This window comes from Stegastes partitus, unplaced genomic scaffold (genome assembly GCF_000690725.1).
Source record: "Stegastes partitus isolate 25-593 unplaced genomic scaffold, Stegastes_partitus-1.0.2 Scaffold1497, whole genome shotgun sequence".
In the NCBI taxonomy this organism is placed as follows: Eukaryota; Metazoa; Chordata; class Actinopteri; family Pomacentridae; genus Stegastes; species Stegastes partitus.
In genome coordinates, this window is record NW_007579228.1 from 1 (window position 1) to 24,278 (window position 24,278).

The 24,278-nt window shown below is 40.7% G+C and overlaps 2 protein-coding genes across 3 annotated transcripts in view; both read left to right on the plus strand.

Annotated features, from left to right (window-relative positions):
* The first annotated feature begins 7,608 nt into the window (after window positions 1-7,608).
* Window positions 7,609-12,167, plus strand: LOC103370895 (glycylpeptide N-tetradecanoyltransferase 1-like). Its single transcript, XM_008300082.1, has 12 exons — window positions 7,609-7,668; window positions 7,770-7,878; window positions 8,098-8,242; window positions 9,032-9,150; window positions 9,296-9,387; window positions 9,921-10,037; window positions 10,175-10,345; window positions 10,636-10,744; window positions 10,956-11,126; window positions 11,268-11,435; window positions 11,748-11,885; window positions 12,008-12,167. Exons 1-12 carry the CDS (start codon window positions 7,655-7,657, stop codon window positions 12,029-12,031), a joined length of 1,377 nt encoding a protein of 458 aa, XP_008298304.1. The 5' UTR covers window positions 7,609-7,654; the 3' UTR covers window positions 12,032-12,167.
* A 3,253-nt stretch (window positions 12,168-15,420) lies between these two features.
* The window catches only part of LOC103370896 (supervillin-like), a 49,211-nt gene continuing 40,353 nt past the window's right edge, over window positions 15,421-24,278 (plus strand). The window contains exon 1 of one of the 2 annotated variants that reach the window (XM_008300084.1): window positions 15,421-15,770. The gene's annotated coding sequence lies outside the window, so the exon portion shown is untranslated. Of the gene's footprint in view, window positions 15,771-20,505; window positions 20,563-24,278 lie in introns of those variants that run through there. The other variant, XM_008300085.1, reaches the window with a different exon arrangement.

Below are 24,278 nucleotides of genomic sequence, written 5' to 3' on the forward strand. Positions count from 1 at the left end.
CATGTAACACGTTTTTACAGCAGCAGGGCAACTGATGTCTCTAAACTGAATTAACTTAAAGTGAGTGTGGTTAAAGCCATTTTAGGTGGAGTCTGGTGTGAACGGGTTTTGGTGTTGCCCAGTGGTAGCTTTAATACCCCAACCCCTTGATGTCTACGGAGCCCGTCTGGTGACATCGATAAGAAATAAAATAACTCGTTCTCACGCATTAGTAAATCGTGGCCTCGAGATATTAATGCGTGGGAACGACATAATTATCACACGGTGTTTCATCGCAAGAGATCGCAGGATATCGGTGTAGTTCATTCCAGGGTTAAAATAAAAGGAAAACCTTAATCGACAGCTGGTATGACCGCACTGTGAAATATGCTCCACAACTTCTCTTGTTTCTTCATATTAGTAATGCGAGGCCACAATTTAACTATGTCGTTCCCACGCATTAATAACTTGTGGCCACGATTTACTAATGCGTGGGAACGAGTTATTTTTATTTCTTATCGATGTCACCAGACGGGCTCCGTAGATGTCCACTATTCCTCTGTTGCATTAAAGTAATTAAAGCAGGTGACACATCCAATCTTTTAAAAAACAGGAATGCCTCATTTTGCTAAAAAAATAAGCCTTAAGGGTTAAAAATAAATAAATAAAAAAAAGCACTATGGTCAAAAGGTTTTCAGCATCACTCAAAGACAAAAAATTTCACTTTTTGGTAGGCTACAAAGAGCTGCACAGCTGAACTGGACGTAATTATGCGCAGTATCATGTGTCCAGTTTCAACTAATGTCAAGGAAGATGGGCTTTTGTTTTAGGATAATCTCCAAATGTCCTCTTTTTTTCCTGTTTCACCTGAAAGATTGTCCATTTACTCCATGAGAAATCAATGCTGGAGATACAGTGTGCCACGAAAGTTCGGTTAATGCCATGAGAACGTGCAGTGAGCGTAATATGTAAAGTAATGACATGTACAGGTGAAAGAGCAAACAACACATTCTTTCTGTCGCAGAGAAAAAAATTCTATTTATTGGCCATGTAGCTCACCTTTGCTCCATTTCCTGCACTGACGGCTTTGGTTGGTTATTAGTCATTAGCTGATAATCGCTGGTCATAACAACCTGCTGTACATTATGCTGTCTAGCTGACATTACTGAGTCAGACAGCTGCTTTTCTTCTCTATGTTCTGCCATGGGCACTCATGAAAAATGTTACCATGGAAATAGTTGACTTTTTCAGCATATTTGAAGAAGTAAACACTTGAACCTCTTTGAAACAGACTATATATATTTATTCATATAATTTTCTTTTTTTAATTTGAACATAAGAACACTTTGGCCATCTGGGGTCTGGTGTTGTCTTTGCTATTGAAGTGTGGTGTTATCATTCCTGGATTTAAATGGATCCAAGCCTTCAGGATGCCTGTGAGTCTGGCAAGGGACACCAAGGATCATTCCACAGTGAGGAAAATCACCTACAAGTGGTGTAGATTTTAAACGACGACCAATTTGTCTCGGAGAAGATTCAGCCCAAGAACAGACTGTTTTATGTTAAATGAAAGAAAAAAAGGAATCACGGGATCTGTGCAACTCTTTGTGTCAAAGTACTTTATTGCACAAATTTGACCTGAATGGGAGGCATGCCAGGAAAAAGCTTTTTTTTTTCTGTCCTGAAAGAACATTATAGCAATTTGCCAGTGAGCACATAGGCAGAGAGCCAGTCTTTTGGAATATTGCACTATGGATGGATCAAAGCTAGAGAACTACAGTAAGAGCAGACATGTTTGGCTCAGACCAAAGGCAGCTTTCCATGAGAAGAGCCTTATAGCAACTTTAAAGCACGGAGGTGGAAGCATTATGATGTGGGGGTACTTTGCTGTCTCGGGCGCCGGGCAGTCGTTCAACTATGCATCATATCAAAGACTGCTCAAAGATCATTGGCGGCCATCTGTTGGAAATTTGAACTGGAAGGACAACCTTTGAGAGGATAAAGATCCTAAAGACACAAGAAAATCCACCAAGGACTGACTCTAAGAAGAAATGAAGGGTTATGGAACGGCCGAGGCGAATTCCTGATTTTTGAATCTAACTAAAACATAATAAGGTTGTTTTACTTTTTTAAATGGGCACACATGCAAAAATAAAACCCTCAAACATCTTGTGAAGGATTTTTACATGGAAGAGTGGTCAAACACTTGAGCAACTGGTAAACAATTATGCAAAATGCCTGCAAGATGATATTTTTACTAATGGGGGCATTACTAGCTTCTGAGGCCACTTATTGACTCTTTTTACAGAAGAATATTATATCTACTGATATTTTAGTTGACTAAATTCTTGAAAAAGCTTGTTTTCCTCGTGGTGGTTTAAATATATGACTGTAGGATCAAATGTGTGCTTCTCGAAATATGTTAGAAAACAAAATTGAATTTTTATCTTGTTAAAAAAAAAAAAAAAAGCAAAGACCCACTGCTTCATGATGTAGTCCAGTGATTATTTAGGCCAAATGCAGAAAGATAAGCCGACTCCTAATGGCATGACACTTCTTTTCTTTTTTTTTTTTTTAAATAAATGTATGCTATATATTTGGAGATCATGACGGCTTATTTGCTACCAAGAATAAGTGAGTTGAGATAATAATAAATACAATAAAATAAAATAAAAACACGCATAAGTGAGAGAGAGAGAGAGAGAGAGAGAGAGAGAGAGAATGGAACAAGGGCAGAACAACAAGCTGAAAACGAAATCTGAAAGACAGTGAGTCAGAGAGGCTGAAAGACAAGAGTCAGCAGAGAAAGAGAGATGAAGAGATTGTTGCTCATTCATCCAGTCTTGCAAACAACAGAGTCACAGGCGCTGAGACAGACGAGGGAGATGGGGAAGAAGAGGAAGAAGAAGAAGAAGAAGAAGAGAAGGCGAGACAAAGCGAGGCAGATCTTGTTCGGCAGAGATTACAGCAATACAGATCTATTTACAGATTAGTAATGGTTCTGGCTGTGTGTGTGTGTGTGTGTGTGTGTGTGTGTGTGGTGCCTGCAGTACACACACACACACACACACACACACACACACAGCAAACATACCTTTGCCTGGTTGTCCTCACATCCCCAGAGCAGAGAGCAACAAATTGACACACTGCAGTTTGTTATTTATCAGCTGTAATGTCTTGTAGGTGCTTTAGCGCCATCTAGAGGCTGAGATCTACACATAGGACATTGATTTTTTTATTTTATTTTATTTTTTTATTTTTTTTTCAGGGGGTGTAAGCTATTTATTTTTCACTCATAATAATATTTTATTTATTTTGAGATACACGCTTTAGTAAATAAACTGAAAAATCAGGCGCTTTTTGCAAAAATCAGATGCTGGAGTTACTGAAAACAGAATGTCTCCTCAGAACCTGTCGATCTCCGTCTCATATCTAGAAACTTTAAAGTGCGCCAACATGCAGGCAGCCAGCAAACAAAGCAAAACAAAAACCAAGCAATTGATAAAATATGTGTAATAATGTGTAAGGTGTCTCTTAGCAGATGAGCTGAAAACAAAGCTCTACTGAAAAGCAAACAAGACGGTTCTGTCACATACGAATGTGTGAATCTTCATTAGTTTGTTCATCATGTTCTGTCCAAATAGGGACGAATTAAAGAAAATATCTCGATTTCCATTATTGTAACGGAGTGCAGCTGAATATTCAAGTTTCTGTCTGATGTACTGACATTGTTTTTCTTTTCTTGTTTCATGTAAACCTCGACTTCATCAGGAAGCACCCCAGAAAGCAGTGAACATTCCCACAACATTGGCTAACACAACCTACGGTAAGTGTGTTTGAAAGAAAACACTCAAAGACAGTTTTAAGGATATTTGTTGTTTTATGTTTAAAAAATGTTTCTATTAAGTTAAAAGTGAACTAAGGCAGAACTTTTACAGGATATTTAGTGGATGTTGTGAAATTGTCACGATTTTCAAACCAACATTCAAAAAAAAGGATTTCAAGATGTTTTGTTTTTAAAAACGTTCCTGAAATGTTATATTTTCATAAATATAAAGGTGGAACATTTTGCCTGCAGTGTTCTGAGGATGTTTTGGGGATGTTGCTGCTGAGAACGTTCTTCTGTAACATTGGTCACATGATGAAGGACATTCTCATGCAACATTCCAGAACATTTTCAGAACGTAAAACTTCTGCCAAACACTGTTATCCTCGTGTCTCTGCATTATTTTACCTGCTCTGTGACCTAAACTGTAACCAGTTCAATTGTTTCTTAAGACTAAAACAGCTTTAAAGGACCAATTCATCTCATATAATGCAGTTTTCCACCCATAAAAAAAAAAAAAAGTGATTACAGTGTCTGAAATGTTTTTAACGTGTCGGGAAAAAACCCTCAAATTCAAACTTCATCATTTTGTCAGATGATGTTAAGGACTGTTATTTTTAAACTATGCCCAGAGCCTAAACTGCTGATTTCCTCCAAAACACTTCAAATGCAGGTGTGTCCTGTCCTATCACTCTCCTGCACTGTGCCAGAGTTCAATGTGTGCTGTGGTTATCAAGACATCGTGTTTAGTTGATCACAATTTTGAGTGTGTTAGATACACAATAGACAAATATCCAAGTTTATGCTGTGAATTGAGGTTGTGATTAGTTTATCTGTGCAACATGACTGTAATTACCACTGATAGACTGAAATTAGTAAAACATTCCACTTTACTTTCCTCCCATCTTGACGAAACGGTTGAATTATTTTCCACATGAGTCTTTCAGTAACTCCTTGAGAGGGCCACTGTTCCGATATAAGATTAAATTTTAATGACTTTTGGGGAAAACAGATCAGATTTTAAAACAGAAATGGGACACAACTAGAACAAAACAAAGCAAAACAAAACAAAACTTGATGCTAGATATAGAGATGAACTTAGATATGAAATGTATTAGAAGCTTTATCAGCTCACCAGAGATGCTTTGTCTGGCGTTCAGCTGGAAATTTCATCTCGTCTTGTTCTTGTGCCTCCAGGGTTTGCAGCTGAGCCAGCTGTGTCACCGCTGTGGTCATCCTGTCTGCATACCAAGAGTCGGCGCTTCCTCTCCAGCACGGCGCTGCATGCAAAAGAAAGCGCAGCAGCCACCAGTAATTGGTAGGTGTAAAGTGTTGTGTTATGTTGAAACACCTGAGACTCAACAGGAGCGTGCTCTTCTGGCCTCTCCTGCACTGTCCATCTTTTCTATCCAGTGGCCAGTTGTGTATGAACTTTGCACTGACTCCACTAACTCAGCCTGAATGATGACAGGTGCTGGTGGCGTCCTTCTCCTCCTGGCAGTTAGCTTTGAGTGGCTTGATAATAACACAGTGGAAGCATGACGTATGGACAAAAATAGCTCCAGGCTGCACTTTAAAACAGAAAAGAAAAAAAAGGATGCAGGGTGCATCTATTTTACAAGTATATTTTAGCTAAAAACACTTGGATCAAAGCAGAGTGGACCATTTATAGCTGAAATGGTAACGCACATGAACTGAGCTCAGTACTCATGAGGACGCTCACCAGATGAATCCGAGCAGCGAGCAGCCGACTCCACAGGGACTGCACTAAAACCTCCCTCGGGGGGTATACAGGGGGACAACATTCATCGTACACATTGCAAGAGATGCCACAAACACTGTTAATTAAAGTGGCATGAATGATCAGCAGGGAGAAAGCGTGAACTGTTGGGTTTAGTGAGCAAACTGAATGACTTGTTTGACTGTAATTGGGGTTCTGTGTGATAATGAGCTGCCTGACAAACTAAAGAGCCAACACCAGACTCGCAGACAAATAAAAAAAGCTGATTAATAAATAATATTACAGCCGGGTGAAAGGTCTGCAGTTGCCGACGGACATGAAAACTGTAACAAGAACAAAAAATATCTCTTTGAAGTAATTATTTAATCTTTTTTAAATTGATTTATTAAAATGAAGGTCAAATCTAAGAATATGATAGAACACAAATCAAGGATTAAAAAAAAAAAACAACAGCAAATCCCTTGGAACTAGCTAGACTGCTCCACTCTCTGACAAAGCTTTAAAATACATAACTTTCCTTCTTTCCTGGAGCACATTGACACAGGGGTCAGCAACTTAATATTGGGCTTGATCTCTTGCCCTTGTATCCACAGAGTGCGAGATTGATTTTATGAAAGTTTGTATACTAGAAAGTGGTCAAAGGTTGGCATTTGTGCTTTTTTCTGTTGAGCAATTCCTTACTACCAGGGCGTCTTTTATTTTGGTAAAGAGCTTTTATTTTGATAAGGACCTATCACACTTTAAAATTCAAAGTTGCTTTCTCAGCGTGACCATAAGTTAATATGGGCTCCTAAATTTGATGCAAAAACTTATGTTCCCTTCTCAGTGGAAAATAAACATATGAGCAGTAAAAGTAATATAGGCAGATTTTTTAAATGTGTTTTTCTAGATATCATTTTTCTAATGTTTACTAAAACAATTAAGGGGCATCGGGTAGTTTAGTCCTTTACAAAGAGGTGATTTGAGTGAAAATGTCTACATGTTTTTGTGCTTGAAAATTCCTCTGTTGTAAAGTTAAATAAATACTAGAGGACAATGTTTTGTAAAACAGTAAAATGTTCTGCCTGTAATTCATTTCTTTGTTGTTGTAGCATTAAGGGACCAAAAAATAAGTTATTTTATTCATTATATGTTTTTTAAATTAATCAGTCATCGGAAGTTTTTTCTGACAAATATCGGAATCGGCATCTGCCTCAAAAAAATCCATATCGGTCGGGCCCTGACTACACAGTATATGTGTGTGTAGATTGTCAGTCATCCAAAATATGCTAATCCCAATAATTTCATATATATTAGCCTTTAGATAGATGATAAAGGGCTCATGTCGGACAGCAAAGTGACCAGTAGAGTTCACATTCTGGACAGAGAAGACAGATGGTTTGACAGAGAAGTAAAAGAAGCCGTATTTAAACCGGATAAAGGGCCAATGAGCCCACTTATCAAACACTTGTGATGCAGTTTTGAGTCTCTTCCCAGGAAATTTCACAACCTTGAGTCATCCCTATAAACATATATATGTAATTTTTGATTATGATGCCAAAATGCCACAAAAGCAGTTTGTTGAACAAAAGTGGCTCTTCATGTGTTTTTACTTACTTTTTTGTCATCAATGTGTATAATGATAAGCAATAACATTTAAACTGTGCGTTTTTGTTCAGAATAATCTTCAACTAATCGGCGCTCGGATTTCTTGGTCATATTGCTGTGGCAGTGCTACATTCCACTGAATATGTGCAATAGTCATCTAGCCCTCAGGAGATCTAAAGTTCGAGAAAAACTGCTGAATTTTAAATGCAGGACCATAAAGAAACTCTGCAATTAGACAATTTCAACCAATTAAATCCGATACCTGGATCAAGCTGCTGTAAGCTTTAAGCTGCCAGAGGGCTCGATTCAGCAGCCGTCTGACACATGAAGACCGTGAGAAGTTATAGTTAATTGTTGGTATTGTTCTCGGTTATCTGTCCGCTGGGTGGGAGTTTGGGTTGGGTGGCTGAGGCGGTCGTTCTCCTCCCCTCGCTGCTCGCCGAGATAAGAGCTGGAAAAACCGCAAATGTGTCAGAAAACTCTCCCCAGTTCACCCCCAGCCTCGAGGAGTCACACTTACAATGACTGATTCAAAGTAAGTACTCGCTGTTTTCAGAAAAAATGACTGAATATCTGAGCTGAGGGTATTGATACACGGGTACATGGGAAACTTCAGCGCATAAAAATGTTTTCTAGTGATAAGAAGCCGACGGACGGCGAGAGCGGCAGCCTTAAAAAGAGCAAAAAGAAGCAAAAGAAGGAGGATGCATGGAGACCAGCGGGACCCAGAGACCCGTTTGCACTGGTATGTGTCTCTGTGTGAGGGCATTCATACAGTATTAATGTGCACTATGTTCACACTTGTATATCATTTGGATGTTTTGTTCCTGTCTCACACATAAACCAGGTATGTTTGCACACCGAAATGATCTGCTTGTCAGTTCATTGTAGGCGCAGTCAAACTTTTCTCACTTCAGCGGATTACCACGGTAACCTGTCCTTTCCCCGTCCTGTTCTGTACCAGCTGGACTCTCTGCCAGAGAAGAAGCAGCAGGAGATCCAGAGAGCCCTTCACCTCTTCTCCTTGGGCCCAAGTACGCCGAAAACCCTGCAGCAGGCCAAGAAACACGCTTACAGCTTCTGGAACACGCAGCCTGTTCCCAAACTGGGTAAGAAGTCATTGGTTTTTCAACAACATAGTAAAAACTTCAACAAAAACATTGGTTTGTGGTTCTGGTAACAGTAAAAGACTGATACTTTAGATTAGATGGGAAGGCTTGACACCTCTCAGGTCTGACCATTAAACATGAAGCTTCTACCAGCAGCCTGTTAGCTTAGCTTAGCACAAAGAATGGGAAAGACACTTTAAAACACTTTTGTTTTACATTCAATATACAGTAATGACAGCGGTATCCATCGCATTCTTCATCTTGCAGAAAGTGAATGTGGCTAATTACCAAAATAAAAGTCCTCCTTACAGTATTAAAACACGTGCTCGTCCATGTGCAGAAATAATCAAAGTAAAACCACAGCAACTCTATCAATATTTTCAAACCAGCATCATCGTCTAACATTTTATTTGCACATATTTACTTTTTAGAGCAAAAAAAACATGTGTACGTTGTTACTGGATGAAATACAAACCATGTGGGACAAAATCCTCAAAACATTACATTTCTAAATATTTATTTCCACTGCTTATCGCATCTGGATAACATTTCATAGTAATTACATGGATTTTTTATTTTTTTATTTTTATAAAAATAGATTTAAATTCTCAGTCGTGTGGGCTTTTAATGTTCATTTAACCACAAAGTCCTGCTTTTGTACAAGAAGTCCCAAAATGCTCTGAAGTACAAGTAGTATAAAAAGTCATTATATGAACTAAATATTGAGAATTAAGTTATGTGTACCTCATTTTCTACAGAAACCTTCATTTCTTTTGTGTGTGTCCTCAGGTGACAATATTACGACTCACGGCCCGATAGCAGAGGGTGAGGCCAGTGTCCGAGAGGAACCATACTCACTCCCTCAGGGTTTCTCCTGGGACACTCTGGACCTGAGCAGCCCTCCAGTGGTAGGTATCGTACTGTATGGATCAAAACAAAACACTTCACACTCATCAGATGCTCGTTTTTTGCTTCTTTCTTAATGTAAACTCAGGAAAAATGCATGTTATTTGAAGACCATGCATCAAACTCAGTGCTTTCCCACCATTTCAGTTAAAAGAACTGTGCAGTCTGCTAAACGAGAACTACACAGAAGACGATGACAACACCATCCGACTTGACTTCTCTCTGGAGTATCTGCAGTGGTGAGCTCCAAGCAGATGCATTTAGTGACTTTTGATTTCTACATTTTCAGTATTAATGTATTTTCTAAAACTTTTTTATTCATGTAGTGAAGAAGCACTCGCTTTGCTTTGGCCCAGCAGGGGTTAATGTTTCACAGACTCACAGCTGGAAGCTGCTCAGTGTAATCCCGCCGCATTGCTTTTAGTCTCTGTGTTACACTGAATTAAAGCATGTGTCTTAAAAGGACAGCGTAATTTTCCCCACTCGGCTTTGTGATCTGACTCAACTCATCGTATCAGAAACAAGCCAACTACTCTGATCTCATTACTGCTGCCTTTTTACTCAGTGATCTCCATAAACGCTATCGCTACCTTCAGGGATGATCAAAACTTTTTACTTTGAAAGGAATAATTAACATTTGCTTTCAGGGTTTGTCCCTGAGGTTAAGTCAGCATCGTCATGTCAGTTCCTTTTTTGGAAATATGATTAATCGGAGTTTATTTAAGTGCCATTATTGCTGTACTGCAGACAGTGTCGTTTGTGTTCTCTTAAGGGCTTTACAACCTCCTGACTGGCTGCCCCAGTGGCACTGCGGCGTCAGAGTGGACACCAATAAGAAGCTGGTCGGCTTCATTGCTGCCGTTCCTGCAGATGTTCGCATATATGAGACGTGAGTAGCTCTGAGATATATGCAAATTTATGTATTTGTGTGAAATCTGATGAGTGACATTAGTATTCAGAACACAAAACTGTGGTAATTTTCTAGCGCATGTCTCGAAGCTAAGGCTCAAAAAATGTGTTGTGCAGGGAGAAGCGGGTGGTGCAGGTCAAACTCTTATGTGTTCATAAGAAACTGCGCTTCAAGCGGATGACTCCAGTTCTGATCCGAGAGCTCACCAGACGGGTGAACCAGCAGGGCCTCTACCAGGCGCTCTACACGGCCGGCATAGTGCTGCCCACACCAATCAGCTCCTGCAGGTAGTAGCTGCCACACACGGTTCACAAACCCACTTCTAGAAGTTGTAGTACAATACAAAAGTGAGTGATTTTTAAATCTGTCTGAGGGTGCTGGTTTCTGCTCTTCTAAATACCAAATGTGCACTCTTTGTTTTAAGTACATGTATGCTGTTTCTTATCCTCTAATAGCACAAGAACGCCTAGAAATAATCCTGAGTTAAACACCCTGTACATCAGGTCTGTGGCGTTTTCCTTATGAAGCGATGTTTACCTTCACTGTCTCTGCCAAACAAACAATCTAATCCTTTTAGACTCTGGCATCGCCCTCTGAATCCCCGTAAGCTGATGGAGGTCAACTACCCAGGTCTGAGACAGAACACGAGCCTGCAGAGAGCCCTCAAGTTGAACCGCCTACCTGAGGTTAGTCTGTGCTGCCACCTAGAGGCCAAAATGTATAACTGCCTCTAGTGCACAACGCAGGGCTGATCATAGAATCACTCAAGTTTATGTCCAAGATGTTGGACTGCAAAACAGAAGATGTGAAGATATTGATTTTTGTGTCATGAATTTGTACAGTGGCCATCCTCGTAGCACTGTCTCCTTTGCTTTTCCTCATTTTGTCTTTTCTAAGGCGACAAAGGTACGAGGTCTGCGCCCCATGACCAAAGAAGATGCTCCGGGGATACAGTCGCTGCTCCAGAAAAACCTCTGCAAGTTTCAGCTCAGCCCCCTCCTGTCTCCTCAGGAAGTAGAGCACTGGTTGTTGCCGAGGGAGGATGTGGTTGACACCTATGTGGTGGAGGTCAGACTTTACAATATCTCCACTAGAAATGATTTCAAAGAGAGGAAAAAACCCCTTCTCACCTTTTTGTCAAAACAAGAATTCAGCTGATAGTATGCTGCCAAAGTTAATAATTGATTTCCTTCCTCCCCTCACGCACAGAATGATGATGGTGCGCTGACAGATGTGGTGAGTTTCTATAGCGTCTCCTCCAGAGTGCTGAATCACCCGGTTCACTCCAGCCTCAGAGCTGCTCATCTCCTCTACACTGCCTCTGCTGCCACAGAGCTGACCGACCTCATGGAGGACGCGCTGGTCCTGGCTAAAGCTGTGAGTGTGATGGAACAAGAAGCTCAGACGTCTGTGAATGCGTCACGTTCAGATGCTAAGACGGGTTAACAATGTCTCACACAGGCGATAAATCGATTGCATATTGCTGATTGAGTCACATGTGATTACATCCATTACAACTTACAATACTGACATAACATCACCTCAATGAATCACCTGCCATCAATTTTGCATAACTTTCCCTCCAAATGACATACGCAGTTAAATCATCACCCTTTGCAAAACTTTAACAGGACTGTTGACATCAATCGTTTTCCAAGTTTTATTCAGTCTCTTTTCCCTCACTAACAGAAAGGTGTCGACATCTTCTGTGCCCTCGATGTGATGGACAACCAGAGTTTCCTGGAGACGCTCAAGTTCACTATCAGCGACCGGAGTGTTCATTACTTCCTGTACAACTGGATGTGCCCTAATATGAGCCCAGACAAGGTACTGAGTGCAGCAAGACAGGAGACATTGTTGTTATTCTGTACGGAAAAGATTTGGGTCCAGCAAGGATTTTAAAGCTGCCGGTAAATGGTAATTTATATAAATGTGTTTATGTTTAACAGGTGGGCTTGGTGTTCCCCAACTGACCTGAAGGCAGAAGCAGTGAAGATGAAGGGAAGCGGACTGAGTGGCAGGACAGCGGACGTCAAGCTGCGCCAACATTAATAAACATGAATTTGGGTTTAAAAAATAAACTGCAAAACACTTACTCTTCCAAATCAAGGAAAGAAATTGTATTTGTGAACACATTTGTCATCTGAATGTCAGTTATTCACCGCGTTCAGTTCTGCCAAGACAGGAAAATATTGTTTCTGACACGACGAGAGCAAACAAATGCAGAAGATGCACTCTTTACATTCTAGTAGCAGTTTCCGTACGTGCGTGTGAGCGTGCACGCTGGCGTCTCTGGGTATTACAGCAAAGCAAATTCACATAACCTTTGGTGGCATGACACTTATTTTTAGTGTGACCAGTACAAAGATGTGATTAGAAGACAAGATCATTAATCATTCTCACTCACACACACACATCCATTACATGCCCATACAATCCAATTTCAGTGTACATGCAGCAGATCCCTAATGTCAGGTGCAAATGCAATTAAGCTAGATCTCATCTAGTCAAGATATCGGATCAAGATAAGTCTAACTGAAAGCGTGTTGCTATGGATTTAACCCCTCACACACGTTCCACACACAAAGCTGCAGTATAGAGACCAAAGAAAAACACTATAAATTAATTCATGTTGATAAAACGTGACACTTTTATTTCATTTATCCTGGAATAGGAAGAAACAGCTAATTAGTTATTTCAGAGTAACGTGCTAATTATTGAGTAAACCCAGTTCATTATGTTTAAGAAGAAAGTCAAATTCCAGGATTTAAATGTTTTTCTCCTTTTATTTACACATATAAAAGTCAGCTAGGCCTCCTACTGACTGTAAAACAATATGTTAAATGCCAAATGATGCATTCACTGTCTAAATACGAGCAGTAGGGTGCGCTGTAACAACATTAACGCAAGCCTGTGAACAATACCAGCCACTGTCGATGCAAACGTCACCTGTTTTGCATTATATTGCTGGATGTGTAAGTAAATGACGAACATATATCAAGTGTGCATTTGCATGTTTGTGCAGTGACACACATGAAAACAAAGAAGCTGCTGATAAACCTGACTTTATGATTGTGTGACCGCAGAACGGCAAAAACAGAACTAGCTTTCAAACAAATTTACAGAAAACTGGTAAAGCAATACTACAATGATAAACATCCCACTGTAGATACCAGTCCCTTCCCCTCGAATGCAGTTTAAATGAATTAAATAAACACATGAAGAAAGTGTCTGCAATGTCCTCTTTCAGTTTGCTGATGCAGCAAGCAAACAAGTCCACTAATGGAGCTGGTGACTCCCTTTGTTCAGCATTACAAGGGCCGCTAGCAATGGTGGGTCAGAAGGGGTTTATTGAAACAGTAATGACGAAAAAACATCGGTCCGCTCTATAAAATTTAATGGTTTGTGGGATTTTCCCTTTTGTGTGTGTGTGTGTGTGTGTGTGTGTGTGTGTGTGTGTATGTGTGTGTGTGTGTGAAATCCTAAATAGGATTACCTGCATTTCACTGATGAGCCAATCATGGGAGAATGACTCTAACGGATATATGCGAGGCAGATTATAAAGCCAAATATCTGGAAACCACAGGTGCAAACTATTACAATTCATATATTTAAATGTGCCGTATTTATGCCACTAGGGGGCTCTCACTCAAAACAATACCAAAAAGCCTGGTTTGATATTGTTCTGAAGTTGAGGGCTGGGTAATAAAGTTGAAAAATGAATCATGATGAAATGTTTTATATTAGTCTCTTTTGCTAACATTTGATCATTTTAATGAAATACTTTCTATTTTTTTTATCTGACCAGCAGAGAAAAGGGATAATTTGAATTTAACATTTGAACTTGAATTGAATAAAATGTAAAGTGACCAATTAAACTAATTAACTGTGGGAGGAAGCCGGACCACCCAAAGAAAACCCAAACAGGGAAAACATGCAACCACCACACAGGAAGGCCTTACCCAAGGGCCTTCTAGCTGTGACGTAACAGTGCTAGCAACTGCACCACACCAGCATTGAATGTAACTGAGGTACACAGGTAATGTCAGTATCATGACAATGTACATACATGAATTTGTTGAAACACTATCAAAGAATTTTCATATTGCTATTGACTAGGTTTCTGCCACTGGTACACATTGCTATTTTATCACCCAATCCTAGCGTGGGATCATCAGAGTTGTTGTCATAACACCATTGTTGATAGGAATCTTTATGATGTGACCTCTTTATATACGGTTCATGGATATGACTTAGAAGTAATGTACACAGATGAGCTAATGCGTCATTGAAGTTACATTTAGTCACATCATGTTATCTCATTTAATTTTATTAGAGTTACCGTTAGCTAGGGTAAAAGTTGGCTTACCAATACAGTCGACTATAATTTTAATAAAATAGCATTAGCCTTAAAGTTAGCTTGTGTAAAAACTAGCTTACCATTACAGTGGACTATAATTTAATTTTAATAAATTAGCATTAGCCTTATAGTTAGCTTGTGTAAAAGCTAGCTTACCATTACAGTCGACTATAATTTCATTTTAATAAATTAGCATTAGTCTTAAAGTTAGCTTGTGTTAAAGCTAGCTTACCATTACAGTCAACTATAATTTAATTTTAATAAATCAGCATTAGCATTAAGTTAGCTTATGTAAAAGGGAGCTTACCATTACAGCCAACAACTGATACAGCCACTGTAACTAACATCATATAGTAAATTTACTAGGGGTAGCCCAGTACTGTTATTCATGGTCAAAAAAATTATACTAAAATAATTGTGAGCTACAAAAACAAGAGATTGAAAAAAACAAAAAACAAACAAAACAGATCGGCTCCTTATTTGCTTATGTCATCTTCCTTTCACACTCTTTAAACACACCTTTACATTGAATAAAATCACGGATTTCTCTCGGTTTAAACACTGTTGGACACATTAGGATGATGTAGGAAAAAAGGTCAACAACATGTATAAAGTTAGCCTAGTAGTCTATAGACATGAATGCACAAATGTTACATACTATACCTTTAAAAGCTGGTTTAAGTTTGTAGGGCATCCAAAAACTACAGTGTGTAGAAAGTACCAGAAACAAGAAATGATGAAGTATCTAAATATACTCTGTAGACAGCTTGTTTCCTAACTAAATGTAACATGTAATTTTTCACTTGTTTCATTTTTATACTGTGTTTCTGCTAAACACGGATACGTTTTATTTAACCATAGACAGTGTATGTAATTTACACCTCACGCTCAGGGAGGAGGGCGTTTACTGGCGGCACATGAACGCAGCACGGCGCTGAGTTTCGACCAATCAGAAGCGAGAAGGCATTTTAAGTTTGAAGAGCCCGGACCTGCCAGCAGCTCTGCCCGCTGTCTGTGCATACCGCCCGGACAGGACTGAGCTGTGTCCACCCCTCTGTCAGTTTTGCCGGAGGATGAGTATCGAAAGACACACTGTCTTCTGAAGAAGGCACGCGTTTATTCACTTCTCTGTCTTGCTTCGTCGAGGACTCGTCGCTCCTGCCGGTTAACCTCCGCCTCGCAGCGACGTGCTCAGGTTAACGTTAGCTCTGCCACGAACTTTCCAAAACACATCGCTGCCGAGCAGTTGAAACTGTGCTGCGCATTTTGTTTGCACAGCTGCCTCACAGGGGTCTTAGAGTGATATCTCAGTGTATGCTGAAGCTTGAGGAGACGCGCAGAAAGGATTACAGGTATGTTATGACACAGTAAGAATTGTCAGTTCGTGTTTTTGTGATGTTCCTGCAGCGTAACTTAAGTTCTGTTGTGTTTAGAGGCTTTAGCACAAAGCTTCCTATTTGAAGTTAGGTGGCAGGTTTAAGGAAACATCGGTCAGTACGAAGTGTTGCCTTCAAGGATATGATGCACTGTTTAGTGTCGAAACACTGTCATCCACTCATTCTCAGCAGCTGTCATTGCATTAGTCAGGGGAGTTTCCTTCCTTTATCATTAGCCTCGTTCTCACCAGGAAAGTAACCACGAGAGGAAGCTGTACTTTTTATCAAACACTACTTGCACCTATTTGCTCAGGCTTGTGCCTTTCAGATTACTATATCCTACAAAGAGAGCAACACCAAATACTACACTGGATCCAGACTTGTTTTGTTGTTAAGGCTGTCCCAGTGTGACATATCAAGTGACAGCACATCCAAGCCAGCTGGTTTTATTCTTTCACCTTGCTCTGGACTTGGCAAATTGGCCAACAGAGACTTGTTGAGTGCAGTTCTCCTGCCCTCTTTCCACAGCGATGACCTAACCCTGAGCAGTCCTTTTGCAAACAGAGAGAAGTGAGCATTTGGGGTTTGTGTTGTGCAAAAACCACCTGTGAAAACAAAGTGATGAAAAAGTGTGATAAAGCTGAAATGACTTTAGGGCCGACTGTCACTGCACACGTTATGTTTCCTCCTCTGCTGAGGTGAAATGATTGCAGTAATGTCAGCGCAAACTAGATTATTTAGGTCGACACAAAATAGTTTGGAATCAGAGTCATGTTTATCTGTGACAAACTGCCGTGGCTATGCAAATACTTGCAGACTGCTTGGACGTGTATGAGCCTTGTTTGATTTGCTTTGAAATATGGTGACTGTACTCTTTGTGATGTGTAGCCTATGTTTATTTATTCCTATGATTTTAACTGGGTCTGGCTCATAACACTGTCACCAGGCTGCAAATTCAAAATAATGTAGCGTTAGGGAGAGAAATGGTCCTGAAGTTCACTACATTGTATGTTACTTGATTCCTATCTTGCAAAAAAAAAGAAAGAAAGAAAAAATGGTGTGGTTTCTTTTAGTTTTGTGCTATCTGTCATTTCAAGAGTAGCTGTTACTTTTTCTCAAATGATGACTACAATGAAACTCATTGAAGCTTCATATCCAAGGGCTATGGTATTTGAGGCTTGCCAGACTGTAATTTTCCCACTGTAAGGCATTTCGGCTGCCTGTGTCAAAACTGGCTTCCCAGGATCTTCCTGAGCCAGCTGGTGTTGAGCAAGACAAAAAAAAAAAAAAAGAAAGAAAACCGATGCTAGCTTTGATAAGATGTGTCGGGCACAAAGCAGGACAGCACATGTTAAAATGACTCCTCAGCTTTTCACTAACAGAATATGCTGCTTTGTGCTGTTATGTTGTTGGAAAATGACAGAAAGCTGGAGGACAATGCACAGTTGTGACTGAGTAATATCCAGCACAGAGCTGAGCAGCAGGACCAGAAAGCAGGGAGTGGCTCTTGTCATGGTTGTTTTTTTCTTTTTTTTTCTGTCCCACCTACAAAATGTTGCTGCTCTTAACCTGCCTTTTCTTCGGACCGTGTAAAGACCCCAAACAAAGAGACAGGCGCTCCATTGTTGTCGAGCAGAAGTGAGTGTTATGTGGTTGTAGTCGGTATTATCATTCACCTGAACGCCTCGTGTCAGTCTGATGGTGGTGTTGTGTTGCCCCTGCAGGGATCTTGTTACTCAACAGTGGTGAGAGGGCCTTTAGGAGGGTGGAGGAGCGTGCCATGGATGAGGGCTCCTGCTGCAGAGACTTGTCTTTTTTTGCACTGGAACATTAACTTGTTGTTTTTTCTTTTTCCTCAGTGCACATTGTTAGAAGTGCAATTGTGAATCAAGTTTCAGTTCCCAGATAACTAACACCACAAGAAAACAATGCCATGGTTTGCAAGGCTCTGAATCACAGGCCAGTCCCCTTGAATGATCAGGTCACAAACTGAGGAACCAAAGCGTTGCCTTGCTTAGATGGTGGCTGTGTATTTATTTTTTGGCTGCCATTTCCCTTCTTTTTATACAACAGATGGGTTGAAGAGCTCCCATTGGGCCTTTATTCTGTATATTGTGCTGCAGTACTGCCAACATGATGTCAAAATGCTAAAAGATTTCTTGGTGCACTGAGTGCGTGTACCTCCCAGAGAGTGTTGCGAGCTCAAAAGTAATTGAAGGGATGTTAAAAACCCTCTTGTTAAATTAGAATTGTAAGTTAGATTTATATGGGCAATTAAGGACTTTAACAAGGCTCTAAAGGAGGAAGGCCCAAAATAAGTACGCCCAGATTGCCTCATTTTAGATTGAAATTAGCAGCTAACTACTTTTAAGTCTCTTTTGGATCACTGAAGTGATGCTTAGAGGGGAATGTTTCCCTACATCATATTGTTGGTGAATGTCTTTATAGAGTTGTTCTTGTTAATGCTTCTCCTATTATGCATTTCTACACCTGGAAAGAATGAGTGAAAGGGCAAAACAGGTCTTTAAGGCTTGTTTGTTGTTTGTGATTATGTTTGTAGTTGCACTGTGTGTTTATAATCACATGCTGAAGGCTTGAATGCAGAATAGAGTCCCACTGATGATGGATTTTTTTGTGATACTGTGCCAGTAAACATGAACCTGTTCTGGCTAGAAGCCATTAACCACTACAGAAGTCTTTGTCATGGTGACCTGTTGCTCGCTAAACCCCCACAATACTCTGGGTCACCCAAACACAGAAAACAACCTCAACCATCCAATCACAACAATCACAATTCAAACACAATGCAACTGAAATAACACTCACATAGCTACTCATTTAGCAGTTTCGATTTAAATATTAACATTCCCATGGTCCTTTGTGATTTCCAACACGGAACTGCCTGGAATCTGAGCCACTGCCTCCTCTGGTCGTGAGTATTAAAGCGTATTAAACACCGCAAGCGAGCTGCAGTCGTCCTTCTCAATAAACAGTAAAAGGTTTCACCTGGTGGAACAAGCAGGTACTACATCAAATCCATGATGTTTTTTCTGACATGCATGGTCATTGTCTTCTGCCCTATTGATTGTTATATTTTTAATAAGTTAAATTATTAACAGCAATTAATTGATGAACTATTAATCAAGAATATCCCTACTAGGTAGCAACTTACCATGATGACACCACGCTGTCTGCTCCGTGTGATGTGTACTCTGCTGTATGTGCTGCACACAGTGCTGAGAGCAGTGTAAACAGAGTTGGAGCCACTCTGCTGAACAAACTATGTGATGATGCCATTTCTAGCTTACTTCAGGTATCTTTTTCTGCATTAAGCACTCAAAAGAAAATAGGTTTTCACAATATATCTGTGATAGGTTAGTACAGGGTGATAATATTGGCAGACAGATATATCGTTTGGACTTAGAAAATTAATGTATTAGTTGACAATTAACTAATTGTTTGTTGCAGTTCTATTAAGAAAAATTAATCAAGTGTATCACTCTTGCTCTTTGGTAAAAGTTTTGTGTATTGAGAGCTAATAAAACAGTGTATGCTTAATACAGTAGTTACTGTACGTACTGATACATTTAGTCAGTGAGATGTAAGCATTATAAGAGTATTTCTCAGTCTTGAGTTGTACAGTACTTGTCTGTGTTACTCAACAGTTAAGTAACATACAGTAGAGCAGCTGAACTGTAAAAGTTGGCTGCAGAAAGTCAGGCACAAGATCCACCCACTCCAGCCGATCCTCTCCAGCTTTGTCGGCCTGACCTGTCCTCCCTTCCTCAGTTCTCAGTAGAGTCTGATGTCAGCTGCACAGACATGAAGTTATGCATTACAAATATTTATATAAAGCAGAAGGGATGTGACAGTGTAAGCGATAGGAACTCCACAGGGAAGAGTGCTAGGGGTTACCCTCAGGCTAATCTCCACTAAGACATATTTATAAACCTAGCTAGCAGTTAAAGTGGAGCGCTTCCAGCTTCAACACCGAGATACTAACTGTATTTGGTCAGCAACTCCACCGCCAAGGCCCGCTTCAATGACGCCTATTAACCGGTTTAATATTTGCATGGCACATAAACATATGGTTATGCTTCAGACTTTCGTTTGATTTGCACACACGCATAATAGTTTCCATGCGTAGGGGCAGCACAAAGCCTTTCTCCATACCGCATTTCACTTTGTTTTTAGCCCTGTGCCAGAGCACAATTTCATCTGACACCATGATCAACTGAAAATAAAGCCTTAGAATAAAATTGGATCTACATTCAAAACAAGCGAGTTTGGAGCCAACACTTTCTGCTCCTGTCAACCAGGGTTTCATTGCCTTTATGCACATGTGAGTGACAGATGCTGCCATGAAAGAACCATGAATAAAACATTCACAATCGAATGTGTTCTTTGGTAAACCATATGTAGGGACTGTGTGTAAAGACAGCAACACTTTCAGTCAATGCAAGCTGAAAAATAGATTTAATGACTGCCTTGTATTTATACTAATTGTGAAAGTTTACAGAGCAAATCCAAATAATGCTGCCTGTTTTCATGTTAAACATACAATGTTTTTAGCATTATTACAGCGCAGTATATTGGTTGGAAGATATGATCTGCTGATACTGACAGAGATATAACAGTATCGGCATGTATGTTCTCTGATACATGCTCACATTATTTTTACAGACTCCAATGATCCAACTTTATTGTTTACAGCACTGGCTGCACATGTAACAGAGATGGTGGTGTGGAGTCGCGCCTTGACTTCCTGGTAAGTTGCTAACTAGTTTGCAACTTACCATGTTAATCGACAATGACCTTATGATTTTCCATTTGCAATTTACCTTCCAATTTTCTACACACATGCACACGAGATCAGCTGATGTATCATACCTGAATTTCATACTTCGTGAATTGGCCCCAGAAGTCCAGTCAGGATCGGGATCTTGCTATTAGATTTTGCATGAATTAAGAATGTTGTATTTTAAGTTTCTGCTGTCGTGTCATAAAAAAAGCCAGGTTCTCAGAAATTGAGGAACCAGTTGTATTTTCAAGTCCGAATTAATGTGAACATCTGCTAAAGTAAGTGGTTACTTTATTTTTAAATGGGAACATCATCAGCCGCCTGCAGCATCAACCACAAAACATAACTCTCTGCAAGCTTCACATAGTGAACATTCAAGTTAAAGTCACATTTTAGAAAATGTTCTTATCTGCTTTCTTGCTAAGTGTTAGAGGACACCACATGTGGCATGACCGTGAGTAGTACATGCGTTATTTGACACTTGAAAGAGTTCGGATTGTCTGGCATTAAAGGGTTAATACTGTTAATACTCCATCTTTTAGCCATAACCCATCCCCTCCCCCTTGCAAGATAGAAGACCCCTTAACCCCTTCACCCCCTGCTTGGTAGCATTCCAGCTGGCCAGATGGTGTCTGCTCTGCACAGCGGACACCACAGAGCTGAGAGGGAGAAACCCCACCAGCAGGATTCTCCGGATGAGACAGTCCACCCCCCTCATGTTGCCCCCGCTCTCTCAGTTCAGCCTTGTCTGTATCTTACAGGCCGCCATTCTGGGGATGAAGTCCATGTTGATAAGTTGTTGGCGAGTGGAAAAATCTCACAGTGACTTCCAGGGGACGACAACTCTGTAGTTAGTCTGCAGTGAACTGTGAGCAAGAATGACAGCAGAGGTCACAAATTTCAGTGTCTGACACAGCGTAATTGTAGAAGTAGCCAGAGTTGCATGGCTTTTCACATACGGAGGTGCTACAGAAATCAAAGTATATATATGTTGGCACCATGCACATATAGTTAATAGTATTTATCATCATGTGTGCAGTAATCATTGCCCACCTGTAACACATTTACTTTAAAAGAAAAATAAGATGAGGTCATACATTTTCTAACCACTTTAGTTACTGTCTAAACTCATTTGTTTGTCAAACTTTCCCCTTGCTGGCAGTTTACACATTTAGATTTTTTTAATAGCCACATATGTCGGTGCATATTTGATGGAATGTGGCGTCAGGAACTAGTAAAGTAAATACTACAAGTGCACACGGAAGGGAAAAGATAAATTCAACTGAACAGCAGTTCTCCTCAGAGCAACTGACTTGAGTTCAGGTTTTGAAATGGTTGGCACGGTTTTTATCCAGTCCTGGTCAATTTGCACATTTTCCATCAAAAGTTGGCGAAACCTGTGCACTCGAGGTGTTGCTGGAGCGCGGTAGTTGTTTCTGTATGTCAGCATGCAGCAGGGCTGGAGTCTGGAATGAGGGTGAGCGCTTTAACTGCAGCTACTACAGTTCATATGCCTTTATAAAAATCTGCGTGGGTGTTTGCTTCTGGCCTACATGGAGTCTTTGAGTGGAGTCCAACTTTATGTGTTACGCATGTGTGCATGCATGCAATCGTATGATCCCCTGGCTAGATAAAACGCCATAAACCCCACCCTTCCTACTCACCACTCCAACTTCCATGATTGCAGCCTTGCTGGAGAGCTGGTGTGTGTGTTTCTCTTGGCCCGCTTTTGTGATTCTCTTATTGCGTGTCAGCGGGCACTCCAGTGTGTTTGTGAGTGCGTTTGCTTGTTTGCTTTCCCATACGTCACATTTAATGGCTCGTCTGAATGCAGCAAATGGAAAGCCGGAAGACTGGGGACAAAGAGCTAGCCTGTAAATAGGAGAAAACACACACATGCTGTCCTGTGTTTAACGCTGAAGCTTTATTGAGTTTGAATGACACAAGCTGTTTTTCGCCTTGACAAAGATTTCAAGGAAAGGGAAGCAGCACACTTTCTTTGTCTTCCTGGTGACCAGGGTAGCGCCGTCTCAAGCCGGTCGGTACATTTTTACAGTGTCAGTTACGAAGGCAAAGCAGAGTGCAGGCATGAGTACCCGGGGGTTGTTATGTCAACTGGCTCTCGGGTGACTGGCTACAGTCAGCAGGACTTCTGGTAAAAGGGATTTGAGGGAGTTTGTGTCTTTGTGTGACAGAGAGGGGAGAGAGGGAGGGAGAGGGAGAGATGGATTAGTCTTGAGCCCTGTTTCTGTCCCATCCTCCTCCTCTACAGCAGCAGATCTTGTCCTCCACCCTTCACCCCCCCATATCACCAGACGGGGGCCCCTTGGCACCCTGGAAACACATGCCCCACAAAGCCATCACATCCACCCCCACAAAAGCCCATTCTCTCCCCGCTTTCTTTCCCTACTTCTTTCCTCTTTTCCCCTACTCTGACCTCTGCAGTTTCCTTCATTTTCGCTGTTGTATGCACCCTTCTTCTCCTCTTTTCATCCTCCCCCTTTTTTTTGTATCCTCCTCCTCCCTCCATACTCTTCTTCCTCATTCAGCTGCTTTTCCTTCCTCTCACTGAAACCCCCCATCTGCCCCCTTGTCCTGCTTTTCCTTTACAGCTCAAAGCCAGGGGAGAGTTGAGTCATGTGAGTGAAGTGCCTGTGTCTTGTTAGACAAACACACCCTCCTGTCAGAATCGTCCTTTGAAGCTCTCTATTAGTGCTGGCGCATTTAAAGCAGGATGAAGTGTTGCGAACCTCTGCGATTTCAATTAAAACTTAATTCTCCAGTTGTTGCAGGCAAGGTACTTAAACCGCTTTTAAGTGCAGAAAGATTCCTTTTTAATGAGAAACACATTTGCCACTCAGTATGTGGTTGATTGTTGTATGAGGGTGGCTTAAAAAAGTGTGACACACCCTTCATCTGCCCCCCCCCTGCCCGGCAGTTTAGTGATGCATCTGTTTACTTGAACAGAGTCATTAGAGGCCAGTGCTTAATATACAGTATGTGGAAGATGGAGTTATTGGATTAGGGACTGTTGACCCGTACTCAGGCCTATCTGCTTTCAATGGTTGGTCACGTGACCTGATTGCAGTCATACACACCCATGCAGAGAAACATGCAGCATCCTGTATACTGACAAATCCCAGAACAACTGCCTTTTTATACCTCTAGGCAATAATCTGATTTGATTTAGTTCGATTTGTCCACTGTAGCATGATATGCTACTTTTTCTGGATGCATAAACATTAAATAAGAATTTGATTGTTACTCTTCTTACACTGGAATACTGACAGTAACATTTGAGTGTTTAAAGATTCACCTAATGTGCCTAAACTTCAAAGCAAGGAAACAGTGCTTTTGTAAGGCCCTCACATATCCTGTGCATTGAAATTGCCTCTCCACCAAAGAGTGAATGGGATACTTCCATCTTTTGTTTTGCCCCTTTATGGTTCCAGCCGAAAGTCCTTCTTAAAAATGGACCGCGAGTCTGTTTTTGCACTGGCACCTGGTTTCCTCAGCAGAGCAAACTTTCCACTCTCCACCCTCTTCCCTCAGGAAGAAAGTGTGTCGGCAGCTGGATCCGTCTTCAGCTTTTTTTGTACAATGAAGAAAAGTGATGTCTAAATGTCTGTCTGATGCTTGTGGTGACTTTATTTGGATTCCTGAAGGTTTACAGTGGCAAACTG